The sequence below is a fragment of the Nematolebias whitei genome, chromosome 6, assembly GCF_014905685.2.
Source record: "Nematolebias whitei isolate Nwh7 chromosome 6, NemWhi1, whole genome shotgun sequence".
In the NCBI taxonomy this organism is placed as follows: Eukaryota; Metazoa; Chordata; class Actinopteri; order Cyprinodontiformes; family Rivulidae; genus Nematolebias; species Nematolebias whitei.
In genome coordinates this window covers 13,078,041-13,095,911 of record NC_056503.1, presented here as the reverse complement: position 1 = coordinate 13,095,911, position 17,871 = coordinate 13,078,041, and the positions used below count along the sequence as shown (strand labels likewise).

General features: G+C 39.7%; 1 protein-coding gene across 1 annotated transcript in view; it reads right to left on the bottom strand.

Annotated features, from left to right (window-relative positions):
- The window catches only part of dner (delta/notch-like EGF repeat containing), a 111,088-nt gene that overhangs the window by 38,064 nt on the left and 55,153 nt on the right, over positions 1–17,871 (bottom strand). The window contains exons 2-4 of the mRNA XM_037678493.1: positions 7,221–7,568; positions 7,032–7,129; positions 2,236–2,399 (exon numbers count right to left, since the gene is read on the bottom strand). Of these exons, the coding sequence (XP_037534421.1) occupies positions 2,236–2,399; positions 7,032–7,129; positions 7,221–7,568 (610 nt within the window). The remainder of the gene's footprint in view (positions 1–2,235; positions 2,400–7,031; positions 7,130–7,220; positions 7,569–17,871) is intronic.

The window sequence follows — 17,871 nt, the reverse complement described above, 5'->3', positions numbered from 1 at the left end:
GAGGGAGGGGAAGTTTTTTATGTACGTTTATATTTATATGTGGTCATGTAAGTTGTCGCTCTTCTAAAAACAAAGGTTTTTGTCATGAAGTGTTGGACAGAAGAAGTGGTTGAGCTTCATAGTTGTAAAATACAGTGTGTTTATGTGCTGCCTCACCCTGGATCTTTAAAATACATGTTTCTTTTTTTAAATGTTGTCAGTCCCGCTTGAAAGGTCCACCAGGCTGGTTTTAGGACCCTGATTTGAGCCCAACAGTGAAGACAGCAATGACGTAAACTTGCCGACCAATCAAAGCAGTTGAGTCGTTTATTCCCTTGATTAAATCATCATCTCCCCAGTGACATCAAAAGTCGGACCTGCAGAGTCATTGCTCTTTCAGACATTGAAAGTAAATGGCTAAGAAAAGAAAACACAGCAAACTGATCACAGGAGGTTGCTCTTTTTGCAAATATTCATCGTGCTTGATTGAGCTGAAACCTTCCCAACAAAATAATCTGCCTCACAATTTGACCTTTGTTTTTCCTCTTCTTCTGCGTCCTTTGTCTCTCCGTCCTTCCCTCTAATCCCGTCCTGCCTTCTCATTTCTTCTTCACCATCCCCGCTTTATCTACCTCACCCCAGCCCCATCTCTCTCTCGTCCTCCCACCCTAAATTATTCTTTCTCCTTCTAGTTTAACTCACCAATGTCATTCCCTTTGTAATGCAGCTGCCACAGTGGTAAAACAGATGAAGGTCAGCAGTCAGACAGGAAGTTTGTAAAAACAGCTTCAGGTATGGAGCACAGACAAAAAGGTTAATGACATCCCCGCATGCCCACCCCTGAACGTGATACAGCTCATACAGTCGTCTCTGGCACTTGTGACGTAAATGCACAGTCTGAGGCTCAAATACAGATTAAATATCTGCAAAAAATGTGGCCAAAAATACTAAACATATATTTCTGACACACAGAGATGCAACTGTTCAATTCTCTTTCCACATGCGTGAGAAGAATGAATGAAGTTGGTATCAGTACACAGTGGTATCAGTACATGGTGTAGCTCGATTAGTACTTTGTACCTGGTACTTACCTAGGGCATACTATACTAAATAAGTACCAGGTATGTATCTTGTAAGTATTGAGTACATACCTATTAAGTAGTTGGTATCTACCAGGTAAACACCAAATAAATATACATTACTTAAATACCAGTGCATACCAGGTATGTACCCTGTACCCTGGAAAGTATGCACCAGGTGTATACTCAGTGCTAGCTACCTAGTATTTTAATGTATGTCTGTTATGTTACCTGTTACAAACAGGTGCATGCACAATGTAACAGGTATTTACCAGATAAGTATATTGCACGTACAGGTACGCAGAAAAATGTTAGCAAGGGTTCTGGACTGGTGAGGCAAAGATTTAAATATTTGACTTCAGCAGAGAGCAGTTTGCCAAAGAAGTGTAGAGTAATACAACAATGAGTGTGTACAGACAGAAATGTATCTTGGTGGAGAATCCTTACAAGGGTCCTTGAAAGAAACCTTGTAAAAGGCGGTTCCTTGGGAATGTTCCTTGGAATTGCAGATGGGGACTTGGTTTGAACTGAGAGTGTCCTCAGTGCAAATAAAATACAAGCCAAAACTTCTCTATCATGAGGCACCCTCTGGGAGGATGACTGTCTCCATACTTATCCTGCATCAGGAATCTGAACCCAAACACACAACCAATGTCATCAAGAACCATTTTTTAGTGTGATAAAGGACAAGGAGTCTTGACAGTGAAGGGATCGCTCACACTTTGCTCTGACTTCGACGTCATTAATATCTCTGGGCTCACTTGAAGAGATAAAAGAATGGGAGCAGAAACTTCCACAGGAAGACCTGTGGATTGTTCTTCAAGAAGTCTGAAGCAACATATCTGATGAGTTCCTCCAAAAAAATGTCAACAAGTGTGTGGAGAAAAAAAACCCGATACTGTTCAGATCATGTCAAATATTGTTTTGATAGATTTTCTTTTGTTACCACACTTTTTAATGCTAATGGACATTTTTGGTTCTTTGTGTTTTTTGTAAAGTCTAGTTTATTTCGCAACTGCCTTAAACCTTTTTACAGTGCTATACAGATGTCTTACTTTCAAAATAAAACTTTCATAAGGAATTAAATGCTCCGTGTCAACCAATGACTACAGTGACTGCAGCCATTCTGTAGTAGATTGCACATTTTGCTCTTTTTACTTATAAAATAGAGGCTCACTGAGGAAGTAGTTCTGTCCCAGAGGCAGCAGCTTGTCTGGCACCACCAGTCCATCAGGGGCCTGCAGAAACCACATGGTGGTGCCGTTCAGAATTGAGGAGCGGAGGAAACCATCCTCACTCACGCACCACAGCACCGGTGCTCCGCTGGCGTTCACCACCACCCTGCAGGGATGGAATCGACAACATAAACAAGGGAGATAAGTCATCAAGGAGATGAAACAGTAGAAAGGTAAAGTAAATAGAAACTAAAAATTTTTTTAATCATGGGTTTTGCAAAAATATTAGCTCGAAACAAGTTTATTCTCATTATGATCCACATTTTCTACCCAGTTGTATTTTCAGCTTACGCAGCAGATTTGCAGCCATCAGAGTGTGAATAATGGATTATACTGAAGCAAAAACAGTGAATATAATAACTGCTAGATGTGCATTCCTCATACCCACTTATTATTTTGAATATCTAGTGCTACTATCCCCTGAGGAATGAGTTTGAACCGTTGTGTGCTATTGTAACCTCTACACCTCCATTTTAGCCAGTTGTTTCAAGCCAATCGACAGAGATGGTTCAGAATTTGGAGTGTTTTGCGCAAAGACTGGAAACAATAATAATAATCTTTTGTTGAGATAGCTTTTTCATTGTTCTCAGTTTGATGAAATAATTTGTTTCAGATGAGCTAGTTTATCACCAAAGTATATTGTTGCTTTACAGAAACATTTATAGCAGATTATCCAAACACTACTTTAAAAAACTTTACATCACCACCATTTTTGCATTACAGTACTAGGATTTTCCAGCAAAGAAAAATGTGATATTTCTGTTCAAAATGACCCAGATTATCTTAAGGAAATAGCTGTAATTTTATTTTTCAAATCCATTTTCTTGTGTTGTTTTTGTTTTAGGGGAATTTATTTGCAGATTTATGTTTTTGTCATTTATTTCGGTGTTATCCTTTCTTTTCTTTTTATAGATGTTTTGTGTGTTTGCTGCACTGGTTGGGCTCTGCCTGATGATAAACGTCTTCTATTTTTTGTAAAAAAAAAAAAAAACAATAAATTTAAACAAGCCATAAGATGAGAAGGTAAAATGTCAGTTTGTCTCTGCATATTCTCTACCTAGAAATGTTATTCTTGTCATGTTATTCCCTTTTTTATTTTACTCTAAACAAGCCTTGAGAGTAGAAAATTCATGTATTTGACCTGACGGTTTATTAAATATAGAAAAAATTATCTTTTTACACTAATTTGGACTACTGTAATTTCCAGACTACTAAGGGCACCCAACTATAAGCCGCGCCCACTTGAAAAAAGTTCATATATAGGCTTCCCCTATATTTCCATCCATCCATCCATTATCTTTTACCCGCTTCTTCCATTTTGGGTCATGGGAGTCGCCAGTGCCCATGTCCAGCAATCACTGTGCGAGGGGCGGGGTACACCCTGGACGGGTTGCAAGTCCATCACAGGGACACATAGAGACAAACGAGACAAACAACCATTCACTCTCTCACTCACACCTAGGGACAATTTAGAGTTACCAATCAGACTAACATGTCTGGTTTGGTCTGTGGGAGGAAACCGGAGTACCTGGAGAAAACCCACGCATGCACGGAGAGAACATGCAAACCACCAAGAAAAGCCACTGGCCAGGATTTGAACCAGCAACCTTGTGAGAGGCAACAGCTCTACCAACTGTGCCAGCCTGTCGCCCCGACCTGGATCTGCTCACAGACAACCTTCACGTAAGACCGACGGTGACACAGAGTTTATCCGGTTGGCTGTGAGGAAGATGCTCTGCAGCTTCCGTGTGTAGACCTTAAATGACATAGAAAGCCCCTCCAACCCAACTCCCACTCAGAATTAATTTTTCCCACATTACCTAAAACAAATAAAACAACCAGTTATTATCCTCTCACCTCTTGCTGCTGTGCATTTGTTCTAATGAGTAATTACACACTAAAAGCACCGTGAGCTGAACAGTACTTCATGTGGCTGAATGGACCTTACAGAGGAAACGAGGACTAATAATGGGAGATCGTTTTGTTTTTGACCCAACAAAATCAAATAGCTGGCCTCAGAAAGTAATGGTTTGCCATGAGATTTTGATAGAAATAAAAAGATGGTCGCTACATTTGCCCACTTGCAGTAGCGGATCACAGGTGGATCGATGCGTCCAAAAGTGCTGCAGTGAAGAGAGAGTGAAGCCTGAAGCTGAGACTGTGAGTGAAATATTAATCTGCTGGTTTGGCTACTTGAAGCTGAAAGGAGTTTTCTTTGGGAGGACTTCAGCTCCTTCTCTAAAGGAGCCGTGTGGCGTGTCTGTAATTGGCTTGTGTTTTATTTATGTTGGGCTTTGATTTATGGATCGTTCTGGATTGATCGCTCTCTTGTGTCTCACCCTCTTCAACCTCATAACTTATGTGAGCGTTTCTAAACAGATGTCACTTGTGGATCACTTCAGTGCCACCGTGGTGCTGCATGTGGGTTTGTCTCCTGCGCGAGCTGCATGTCAGTGTGCGTTCAGGTACTGTGTGTAATTATACAGTGTGAAAACAAAGCAGCGGAGGCTGATGAACACGCAGCTCGTAGCTCCTTGTCTGCCATCGTCACCGGAGCGCTGCCGTGCCACTCATCCATAATGAGAACAGCTTCAAGGGCGTCCAACATTGACCTTGTTCGTGTATGCATAATTCATTGACTCCTATTTACAAGCAACTGTGGCACTGTTTTAGAACAACGCGGCTCTTAGAATAAAACTTACAGGGAATCATTCTCACCAGCACCTTTTTATGACAGAGCATTGAACTAAAATCATATGAAGAGAGTTGTTTTAGTCAAACTTTGTAAATTACACATGAACTCGTGAGACATTGAAGATCTCACAAGATCTGTTAGCACTTTAAGAGAATGGGAGCAAGATTACTCTCTGCTACTGCTACACTAACTTTCAACCAAATATCTGTAAATGTGAAAGGTGATTTTTATGAAACTTCTCTGGTAGTACAGGCTTGGTGTTTAGTATCTTTCCAAACTGAAACTTAATAATCAGCGAGGGTTAATGTGTGTTTTTACTGTTCCCCACAATGAAAGGACCACACTCAGTGGTAATTATGTCACAACTATTCACTGAGAATGTAACTGGAAGAGAAACGAAGAGGACTGAAAGTCAGTTGTTGTAAGAGGCCGGTGGAACAGTGAGGCCACAAGGAGCAGAGGTCACAAAGGTGCAGGACTTCAAGGACTGGGGTCCACTGTCCAGGAAAACAGGGAGTGTGGTAAAGAGGTGAAGAAGAGAGTCCAGGCAGGATGGAGTAGATGGAGAAAAGTTTCAGGAGGGATTTGTGACCAAAGGGTGCCAGCAAAGGTCAAAAGTCAAGTTTGCAAGACAGTGGTGAGACCAGCTGTATCATATGGTCTGGAGACAGAGACATGGACACAAAGACAGGAGACAGAACTGGAAGTGGCAGAAATGAAGATGTTGAGGTTCTCCTTACAAGTGACAAGAATGGATAAGATTAGGAATGAGATCATCAGAGGTACAGCACTGGTTGAACAACTGGGAGATAAAGTTAGAGAGACCAGATTGAGATGGTTTGAACATGTCCAGAGGAGGGACAGTGGGTATACTGGTAGAAGTATGTTAGAAATGCAGCTGCCAGGAAAAACACAAAGAGGAGAAATATGGATGCAGTTAGAGAGGACATGGAGGTAGATGGAGTGAGGACAGAGGATGCAGAGGACAGAGATGGAGGAGGATAACTTGCTGTGGAGACCCTGAAGAGGGAACAGCTGAAAGAAGAAGACTTTCTGGAATGATTGACATAAAAAATTAGCTTTTTCACAATATTTTAATTTTTTAGATGTACAAGGTTGGGTTTGGTACAACTGAGTTGTATTTTGTTTAAGAGGTGCCCGTTGTCTCCATAGTTGTGGGTTCAGGGCATTGCATTGTGGGACACGGTGAAGTAGACTGGTCTGTGTTTAGCTGAAGAATTTTGTCCATTTATGGATTGTGGCACTGAGAGTTCGGCTTTTTTGGACTTTTACATTACAGGGTCTACTTCTTGGGCAGCACGGTGGCGCAACTGGTAGAGCTGCTGCCTCTCAGCGAGCAGGTCCCTGGTTCAAACCCCGGTCCAGGGGCCTTTCTGGGTGGAGTTTGCATGTTCTCTCTGTGCATGCGTGGGTTTTCTCCGGGTGCTCCGGTTTCCTCCCACAGACCAAAAACATGCATGTTAGGCTGACTGGTAACTCTAAGTGTCCCTAGGTGTGAGTGAGAGAGTGAATGGTTGTTTGTCTCGTTTGTCTCTATGTGGCCCTGTGATGGACTTGCGACCCGTCCAGGGTGTACCCCGCCCCTCGCACAGTGATTGCTGGACATGGGCACCAGCGACCCCCGTGACCCAAAATGGAACAAGCGGGTAAAGATAATGGATGGATGGATGGTCTACTTCTTGCTTTTGAATTCAGGAACACTGATTTGAAGATAGAATAGAAAACTGCCCAAAGACCTCAGTTTCTCAAAATGAGTGATAAGAGGTCAGCAGTCATGCAGGGGTTCTAGTTCAAATCATTTTGAGTTTATGCTCCTGAGTGAATCCAATCAAATCACTACAAACTTTCTGACTTGCTGCAAACAGCCACTGAAAAGTTTTTGTTTGGTTTTTGAACCCACGGGGAAATGTTAATCAGTCGTTTCCAAAATCGATTTAACGAAATAAACTGTGTGAAACCAGGCAAAGAGTTCATTTTTCCTCCATCGCTGCATGAAGAGGATGGTTCTGAATGTGTTCTTACTTCACAGCAGTCTCTTCAGGCACCTCCACGGACAGAGTGAGCGTTCCTGATGTCAGCTCACACAGCTCAGGGCTCACACAGTGCAGACCCTCCATCACCTGAAACCCACACATCATCACACAGCATGAGCTCCTCACACATTTGGAGGATAAATTCACCACAGTTTAGATTTCCTGGAGAAGTTCTCACTCTGTCTGCCTCCCATGGTACGACAAGCAGCCTCTGTCCCGGTTTAGGTTGCCACGGCTGCAGGGTTGGAGGTGCCGGTGTGGTTGTGGTTGTTGGGACTGTGGTTGGTGGCTGTGGCTGAGTGGTGGCTGTTGTCGTGGAAGTTGCTGGGGTTGCTGGTTCGGGAGCAGAGGGGGTGGCAGGGTCCCAGTCAGCGGGCGGCAGGTCTAATAGGATCTGATCACACCTCTCTCCCTCGTAGCCTTCGGTGCACTCGCACATGTACGCCGACTCCCCGTCCTCCCCACCATCGCTCCGGCTGCAGTTACCATGGAGACAGGGGCTGCTGGCACAGGGGTCCATGAAAAACTGAGATAATGAAGGAAACAGACAACAGAAAACACATAAACAGAGAAAACAAGGAAGAGTCAGAGAAGGAAAACGTTTTTTTTTTTACTTTATCTCTCTTGTCCTCAACGTTTTCTCTGACTTATCTGACACATGACAGTTTTTAGAGTGAAAACACAAAATGTCAAGAAGCACAACACTTTAAGAGAGTTTATTATGGAAGAATGCAAAACTGCCCTTTGCAGTTTTTTTTCTTCTTATATGCATCTATTAAATGAATTTGTCACAGTATTGTTTGTACTGGACAGCAGGTTTAGCTGTGCAGTCTGAGCACACTGAACTCTAGCTGATGTTTCTTAGATGTTTTCAAGACAAATATACCATTTAGTACAAAATATTGAGCTGAAGAGTAATTTCATAAACACAATTGTACAAAAATATGTATTTATTTGAATGAAGTTTTATATTTCCTGATGAGAAGTAGCAGGAAGTTTGAATGACAGTCGAATGGCTTAATGGTACATGTTCTTGTTTTTAGTTTTCTACATCACCTTACAACCTAGCTGTTTTTTGTTACATATTTTTATATTTTATTTTTACTTGTTATTCTCAATTTGTATGCATCCTTTTATGATTGTCTGTTTTGTCTTTGTTGTCCACTGTTGTCATCACTCTGGTAGAATCAGGTCTCTCTTGTAAATGACTCCCTGAGACTCAGTGTGATTAACTTGTGTAAATAAAAGGTTGAATGAATGGGTGTTTTGGAACCAGTGGTTATCCAGAGCTAATCATCTACAGGCACCGCTGCATCGGCTTGTCTTCGGACACCAAATTACTTTTTTTAGCTTTTATATTAACCCAAGCTGTACCAGAATTAATGAGTGTAAGGATCTGGGCTTTTGGTTAGGTTGTGGGAGTTCTTTGTTTATGGTTTGTTTTCTTTAGTTATCATGTTTGTTTTCTGTGTTTTATGATTCTGGTGTTTAGTTCAGTTTCTTGTGTTTTCATCTGAATCGTCTTTGTGTTCGTTTCAATCAACCCCTTCTCCTTCAGTCAGTACTTTTCCAGTCACCTGCCACACCCAGTTTCACCTGTCCTCTGTCTCATCAGTCTAAATCTTAAAGTTTAATGGTTTTTGTTTTTTAGCTCCTTGTGTTTGTCTTTATTCATGGCTACAATCCTCTAAAACCAGAATCTTTATGGAGGTGCTTTCACTTTAATAATATCAACTAGTACTTTGTACAAAGAGGGAGAATAATGGACAGAGTTGGCTGGGGGATTGAGTTTAAGTACCCCAGATTGGGTCTGTTTAGCTAATACGAACAGTAGTACCATCATATGTCAAGATATTTTTAACATGAGCTTTTCCATCAGGAGCTAAAAGTATGTTGCATCACCATCATCATCATCATCATCATCGTTGTGTCATATGTTGTAACAGGAATGATTCATTCCAATTGCAATGATCAGTCCTGGTTCTCAGTTACATTTAAGTTTTCATGACAAGAAATCTATGATTTAAATATTTTTTTTTAACTTCCTGTAGCTGTCTAACCAGTTGTGTAGTCTACATTTTTGTAGTGGGTATACTGTGCTTAGAAACCAAAGTACACCGGTTAGTACAATGTAATCATTAATTTATTTAGATTTTTAAACATATTGAACATTTCCACAGTTCTTTGATGCTTATATTTGAATAAATGAACAACAAACTTTGTACAACAGTTGGCTTTGTATTAAACATATTATAGAATGTATAAAACAAAGCAAAACATGTTCGAGTATTTAGCAGTAAGTACAGAATTATACAATAATTCGCTGGATAAGCAAATGTAATAAACAAACGCTGATAGGTTGTTATGGAAGTATTTAACTGCCGTTTAACGTATCAGTGACACGTACCTAATGATATGTCATGTATCATTGGGCAATTTTAAATGTGTATAATGAAATTATTAAGCTTTTCTAGTGAATACCCCATGCATGAAGCTGTTTCTGAACTGGAGAGCTCGTTCAGTGACAGATTACTGCGTCCTAAATGCACAAAGGAGCGTTACCGCAGGTCCTTCCTCCCAGCAGCTGTTAGACTCTACAACCATCACTGCTCCCAACAAACTCAATAAGGATTAAATACATGCTGACCTCTGCTAAAACACACACTCTGCCTGTAATACTGAACTGTAAATAGTCTGTCCTTATCAATGTTCCAATACATATTGAACATTATTATTGATATTGTTTATCTTATTTCTTTATTTATTGTTTTTAACATTTTAGGAACTTCTTGTGTGAATCTTTTTATCTGTTGCTGCTGTTACACTGAATTTCCCATCCGTGGGACAATAAAGGCTGTTTCTATTCTACAAAGTATTCTATTCTATTCTATACCCATGTATCACACAGACTACACCACTGTGTCTAACAGTTGGAGTCACTGTGTTCACATACTGTCTATTTATTGAACAAGATGAATGGATTCATGACCAGACAGGATATAAAATTAGTGCTGGAACGACAGAGATGCTGGTTCTGTTTCAGCTTTCACTATTGGGTTCCTGAGGGATGACTAGATTTTATCTAGGGTCAATTAATCACGAAACTGTGATAGTTCTATCTTTAAAAAAAAAAAAACTTTATGGACTGACTTTATAAATTGGCCACCATCTGTCCTGATTTCTAAAGACTTGCATTAGCCCTTCAAAAATAACTATTAGTCAAACTCAAAATTATAAGTTTGTTTTTATGAAGAAAATCAGTGAATATTGTGTGATTGTGTCCATTTAGCTGCTCTAGGTTTTTTTTTTTTTTTCAAATGAAAGTCTGCTTTCAAAAAAAGGTCTTAAGTTGCAATAGTTGAAAGCATATGTATAAAGTTACATTTGCATTCTGCTTCTTGGCAGCCCCTCAACACCAATATTTACTACAGTTGCTGTTTTAGTGTTTTAAATAAAATGTAGAGTCCATCTATTTATTTAACTGTCACAGAATGAATATCCATTGAAACCCAAACACTCTCTTGTGTTTGGTCTTTACATTCAGTTTATTCTCATCAAATGCTCCAGGGTGTTAAACTGCACCTTCACGCTGGTTTCTCTCCTCAGTGAGTGATCCTACTGAGAGAAATCCTGCTGGTTTGTTTGCCAGCAGTGGAAAAGGACAAAGCTGACAGAGTTTAGTCCCTGGATTACTGAGCAGACTTAACATGCCCATAATCGTGTTGCCTCTTCTTTGTTTTTTAGTTTGTGTCAATTGATGAGAACAATATGAGCAGGCCCAGGCCTCTGATGAACGTGTGTTTGGATCAAATTTTTATAAATCCAAGAAGAAAAAGAAAGCGAGACCAAGCAGAGACGCAGTGATGATGCTCACGTCGAGCTCCCTGCAGCGGACAGATGTGAGCGTGTGAACGCACACTTGTGAGGGAACTGAAGAGTCACTAACAGTCTGTTCTCTGTGCGGATGAGTCACAGCTCATTACTGTTAATCTCTGTGAAGTTTTCACTCCTCTGACCAACTTTCTCTCGAGGACTTACAGTCTGATGCTTCTTATCGCCACTCACACATCTGGGAAGTGAATTCATCAACCTTTAGAGGAGGCGTTCAGGTGTAGTTTAGAGTTTACAGAGAGCACAGGAGTCCGACTCGTGACCTTTTTCCTGTGCCAGTTCCAATTTCTCTCCAAAACAAACATTTTGAACACAGGCCTACGTGAAATGTGTTCGATCAAAACACAAGGACTTACACAAACAAGGCTTCAAAATATTTTCTTTAAAAATACGTTCCTTTTTTTAATTAGACATTTAAATGTGCTTGTAACTTTTACTGTTATTTGTTTGTTGGGTTGAATGTGTAGTTTATGAAGTTTAAATTGCACAGAAATACTTAAAAAGGACCTTTGAGTGTCATTTCCTCATGATGTCTATGATTTTAATCTGTCAGAAATGTTGTTTGATATGTAGAACCACACCACCTCTCAGAGAGAAACACCATTACTGTTTTGTGTTTGAAACTGTTAAAATAAGATATTCGTCCATTCTGTGGGAACAGACATCATATTTTATAAATATTCTTCGTCTCAGCTCACAAACGTTCGAAGTTGACACTAACGTAATAAAAAGCTGTTATTGTGTTAACCTTTAAAGCCCAGTATGAATTCACTAAACCAATGCCTGCTTATGAAACAGAGATCTTTGTTCTAATGTGTTCAACATAATGGTACTTCCTCCAGTTATTTAATAGTCAACTATGGTGTACCACAAGGCTCAGTCTTAGGACCCACCCTCTTTACAATCTACATAGGTAATGTAGGTCAGAACATCACTGATGCATCCTTGCATTTCTATGCTGATGACTATATAATAATACTTTGTATAATAATACTTTATTTGTATAGCACCTTTCAACAAATGTTACAAAGTGCTTCACATTAATCAATTAAAACATCAGAAATGACATCAAGTTGTTTATTGTCGAGCTAAAACAGTTGCTAAGGCTTTCCAGCTTTTGCAGTCTGATTTCGACATCATCCAGTCAGATTTGTTCCGCCTCAAACTTGTACTAAACGCCGACAAAACCAAAGGATGCTTTTTTTCAAACAGGAAGTTGGTCCCAGCAGTTCTTACTCTGATTTTATTCTCAAATGGTGTCCCTATTGAGTTTGTCAATTCCTACAAATATTTGGGTATCTTGGTCGACTCACATCTCTTTTAAGCTCCACGTGGAAAACCTAGTAAGGAAACTGAAAGTGAAACTGGGTTTATTTTTCAGAAACAGATCCTGTCTAACTCTGAATGCTAGGAAACGCCTTGTATCTGTGACTTTCCTTCCCTCCATTGATTACGGTGACATTATTTACATAAACGCTCCTACAAGAACCCTGCAGATGTTGGATGCTGTCTATCATGGTGCAATGAGATTCATAACTGGCTGTAAATACCGTACCCACCACTGCACCCTGTATTCCACTGATTAAGTGGTCATCATTATGTTCACATAGACTCTCTCACTGGTACAGTTTCATCTTTAAATCATTTCTTGGTCTGCTGCCTTCATACATCTTCTCCTACATGTCACTATGTGAGTGCAGCTACAGCGTGCGTTCTCAGGACATTATTACCTGCAGCGTCCCCTCAGTGCGGACTGAACTAGGCAAAAGGTCCTTCTCCTACTCTGCTCCTGTTTCCTGGAATATCTTGCAAAAAATCTGAAGCTCTTGACCTTGACTTCTCTCAGTGGCTTTAAACATCTGTTGTGTTTCTGGCAAAAACCAATGCAGACATGTTCTTGTTTTTAACATTTTTCAGTCAGGTCATCTGGACCCGCTGAAACATTTCGCCTTCAATCTGGAAGGCTTCAATGGAGGAGGGGGCGTGACAAAGAGACCAACTTATCACCAACATAACTGGTTTGTTCCACTTTTGAGTAAGCTGTTGGGGGACAAATCAGTTTTGTGTTCTGTGTTTCCTTGACTGATGAAGCCTTCCGGATCAAAGGCGAAACATTTCAGCACAAAAAAAAAAAAAAACTGTCCAGATGACCTGACTGAAAAAATTTGGATTGTATACCTGGATTATTGAGCATGGACTTTGTTGTTCTTGTTTTTAGTTCTCTACACCACCTTTTACAACCTAGTTGTTTTTATTTGCTACTTTTCCTTTTAATTATCCTTTTAATTACCATTTTATTTTCACTTGTTAAATAAAAATTAAATATGAACGCATCCTTTATGAGTGTCTATTGCTGTCTTTGTTGTCCACTGTTGTCAACCCTCTTTATTAAAATCAGGCTCTCTTGTAAATTAGTCCCAGAGGCTCATTGCTAGTCAACCTGCATGTTTATTGGAATATTAACTAAAATATGTAATTTCTAATGTTTCATTCCATGCTAATGTTCAGGAAAATTATGTGTTTTAAGTAATAATCTCTAGGATAATATAAGTTTTTCTTATGGAAACTTTTAAGGCAGAAAAAGGATGTGAGATTTTGATCATTCTCTTTACATGAAACAAAGATGGTGAGTCAAGAAACACCTTAAATCGAATTCTGAACACTGATTGGTGAGAAAGTTAAAGCCACGCCCATTTCTCATGGGTGAACCAATCATCAGTCTGTTAACACTGAAAGTTTTGTTTCAGTTGAGTTGAGAAGGCTGTGGCTGAGTGGTTAGTGCAGTCGTCCTCTAATGCGAAAGTTGGGGGTTCGAATCCACCAGCAGTCACATGTCAAAGTGTCCCTGGACAAGACACTGAACCCCTCATAGCCTCTGATGTGTGTCCCATCGATGTATGAATGTGATAAAGCTCGGATTAGTCTCATTAGAATGATTTGTTCAATTAGCTTTGTAGAGATCTGGTAGAGTGCTGTATGAATGCGTAAATGAGGCACAGATTGTAGTGTATAGTGCTTTGAGTATCTTGAAATAAGATAGAAAGGCGCTATATAAGTACAGTCCATTTACCATTTACCTTCTGCTAGGGTTGCACTTGGGTCCAAATAATCCGACCCGACCCCCACCCGCAGCCATCATCTCCGAACCCCACCCGATCCGACTAATTAACAGTAATTACAGGTCCGAACCCTCCAAAAAACTGACATTTTTAATTAAGCTTTGACTGCTTATACCAGTGACTATTATTATTGGTTGGCGGATGTGCGGCTAAGTAAAGGGGGCAGAAGAGCAGAGCTGAGGAGCCATCAAAGCACATTAAATGCTTCCCCTTCTTCTGCCTGCATTGGACCCTGCTCTGACATGTTGGATATTTTGTGATCTCACCTGTTTGGGTCATCAGCTGCGCACGTCCGCTGAGTGCAGCGGCTGAATGAACGTCCATTTGGGCTGATGGATTGCTGGCAGTAGTCCATCTGAAGCTTAACTGAACTATTTTTCTCTTTCAACCGGCTGGTCAGCGTGCGGTCAAACCGCCGTGTGCAGCAGGTGAATTAATGGCAAGCCATGTTGGTATATAATTGGAAATGTCGACCGCGCACGTCCCTGATGCAATAAAAAAGCCTGACATCGACCCGGCCCACACATTAAGCACATTTTTATGGCTCGGTCCGATCCAAATCCAGGTCAGGCAGGGCCAGGCTCCAAGTTCGGGTTAGAAATGACAGCTCTACTCTGCAAACGTCTCAAGAGAAATGAGAGACGGGAAGAAAATATGTAGTTAAAATTTAGAATTTTATTTTAACTTTCAAGTTTAGTTAGTTTTAAAGCTAAGTTTTAACCAAGATAATCGCCATGTTTTGTCAGCCGCTGATGAGTTCCAGAATCGCAGCAACTCAGCAGAACCTGCCACACCTGTCTGGCTGACAAGAACCGGGCTGGCATTGATCAGAGCCAGTCACCTTCCCAGCGTGAGCAACTGTGAGTGATCAATCCAGGACAGTTATCCATGGAGCCAGGTTTAAAGGGGAGATTACGGTCTTCCGTAGCCAAAATAACTTGTGAGATTTCTCAACTTAAGAGCTGCCAGATACACCGACCTGCCTGGTATCCCATGAGGCTGTTTAAACTGGACAACTCACATTCATTCAATCTTTACAGGTTAATTCCATTGAGCCTCGGGGACTCATTTACAAGAGAGACCTGATTTTAACAAAGAGTGATGACAACAGCAGACAAAAAAGACAAAAATAGGCAATCATAAAAGATGCGTACAATTTCTTTTTTTTTTTTTTTTAACTAGTGAAAATAAAATAGTAATTAAAAAAAGTAGCAAAAAAACATCTAGGTTGTGGGGCAGTGTAGAAAACTAAAAACAAGAACATGTCTGCATTGCTTTTTGCCATGAACTTATCAGATGTTTGAAACCACTTAGAGAGGTCAAGGTCAAGAGCTTCAGATCTTTTTGCTAAATATTCCAGGAAATTAGAGCAGAGTAGGAGAAGGCCCTTTTGGCTGGTTCAGTCCACACTGAGGGAACACTGCAGGTAATAATGTCCTGAGAGCGCACGCTGTAGCTGCACTCACATAGTGACATGTAGGAGAAAATGTATGAAGGCAACAGACCAAGAAGTGATTTAAAGATGAAAATATACCAGTGAGAGAGTCTGCGTAAAGTTAATGATGTCCAGTTAACCAGTGAATACAGGGTGCAGTGGTGGGTACGATAATCACAGCCAGTTATGAATCTCAGTGCACCATGATAGACAGCATCCAACATTTGCAGGGTTCTTGTTCTTGTTCTGCATTCATGTAAATAATGTCACCGTAATCAATGGAGGGAAGGAAAGTCACAGTTACAAGGAGTTTCCTAGCATTCAGAGTTAGACAGGATCTATTTCTGAAAAAGAAACACAGTTTAACTTTCAGTTTCCTTACTAGGTTTTTCATGTGGAGCTTAAAAGAGAGATGTGAGTCGACCAAGATACCCAAATATTTGTAGGAATCGACAAGCTCAATAGGGACACCATTTGAGGATAAAATCAGAGGAAGAACTGCTGGGACCGACTTCCTGTTTGAAAAAGCATCCCTTTGGTTTTTTCGGCTTTAAGACAAGTTTGAGACAGAACAAGTCTGACTGGATGATGTCGAAAGCAGATTGCAAAAGCTGGAAAACCTTAGCAACTGTTTTAGCTTGACAATAAACAACTGTGTCATCAGCATAGAAATGTAAGAATGCATCAGGGATGCTCTGACCTACATTACCTATGTAGATATTAAAGAGGGTGAGTCCTAAGACTGAGCCTTGTGGTACACCATTGTTGACTGTTAAATAACTGGAGGAAATACAATTATGTTGAACGCATTGCCTTCGATCTGAAAGATAAATGGAGAATCAACCAATGGTTTCAACTTATGGTTTAATCTGTTTGCTGGTGACCCAACATCACAGTACTTACATCAGTAAACTTAAAACCTAGTTCTGCTTAGAAATATTCACTCCTAGCTCCTAACATCTGCCTCAAGTTTCAAATAACTTTAATAATCAATCACGCCTTTACTTTCAGACATTTATATCCAATATCTTTTATCATGCATATATTTCACCATTCATAGTCATCGTAGATTAATATTTTTATAATAAAATGTGTAAAATCACAATTGAATCTGTGCTTATTTTAATCTGTGTGTTAATTGATTTGATCACCTTTATACACAATAAGAACTCGTGTTCACTTTACATTTTGGGTTAAATAGAGACTGATTAATTTTCCTCTACGGAGGTGGTGCCCAAAAACAAGGTTGTTTACATTTATGAGCTTAACTCATAACTGGTAAACAATATTTCAAGTCATCAGGGAAGCTGAGGAAGCACAGACTGGGAATATGAATAAACCAAATCAAAAACACTACATTAAAAAGAAGTCTGCAAGCAACAGAAGTTCCTGACATGCGAGGAAAAGAGAAAATTTCAAATATACCATAACAGACTGTAACAACAATTATCCATCTATAATGATGTGTATAATTTATAACCCCCTTGGTTAAAATTAAAAAGGCTTCTTTAGTGAGCGAGTTGTCCCATTGCTCAGTCATTTCCACTGTGCTACTAAGTGACTAACTCATGCCTCTGAACAAGTAAAAAATAATAAAACATGTTTGAAACAAAACAAATATTGTGTTAAAAATTAAGGGATTTTTTTTTTACTTACTTTTCCTATATAGAAAGAAATAAAAATGTTCAGTAAATATAATCTTTAAAACAAAATAAAAGTTTAAAAGACAGATTTTGGAATAAACAGTTGGTTTAACCTTCATTAAAATATATCATGGTCGTTGGACTTTTTTTTAAGTAATTGCTGTGATTAAATTATTTCATGTTTTGTGCCTATGAATTTTAGGTTTCTGTTTTGGTTTTAATGTATTTTATTTGTTCTTCACCAGACCTACAGTGCTGCCTTCATCCTTATCTATCTCTCAAGTCTGCTTTTTATTTTCATCATTCCAACAGAGAATGGTGAAAATAAAGACCACGATAAAGCTGTCTGTTCTTTTGAGTAAAGAGCATATTTAATCACGAGAAACACCTCTGATAAGAAGTTTACATAGAAAAGCAACAAATATGCCTTTCAGCTCATGTTTATAGTAAACTTAGCTTTATTCTGACAGAATGCACCACAAAAGCCCCTTTTCCATAGTACCTCTGAGTACCGGTACAGCACAGTTCGACTCAGCTCGGTATGGTACACGTTGTGTTTCCATAGCCCGTTTCATTACTGGTTCCAGTGGGTAGGGTTCAAATTGGCAGCAGCAAGACCCTAAAGCAGGTTTCAGTACAGGATGAGAATTTATTTTGAAATTTCTGGTAGATTAAAAAGAATACAAATGATTAAAATTATCAAATTAAACTATATGTGTATATATACAGTATAAATACAGT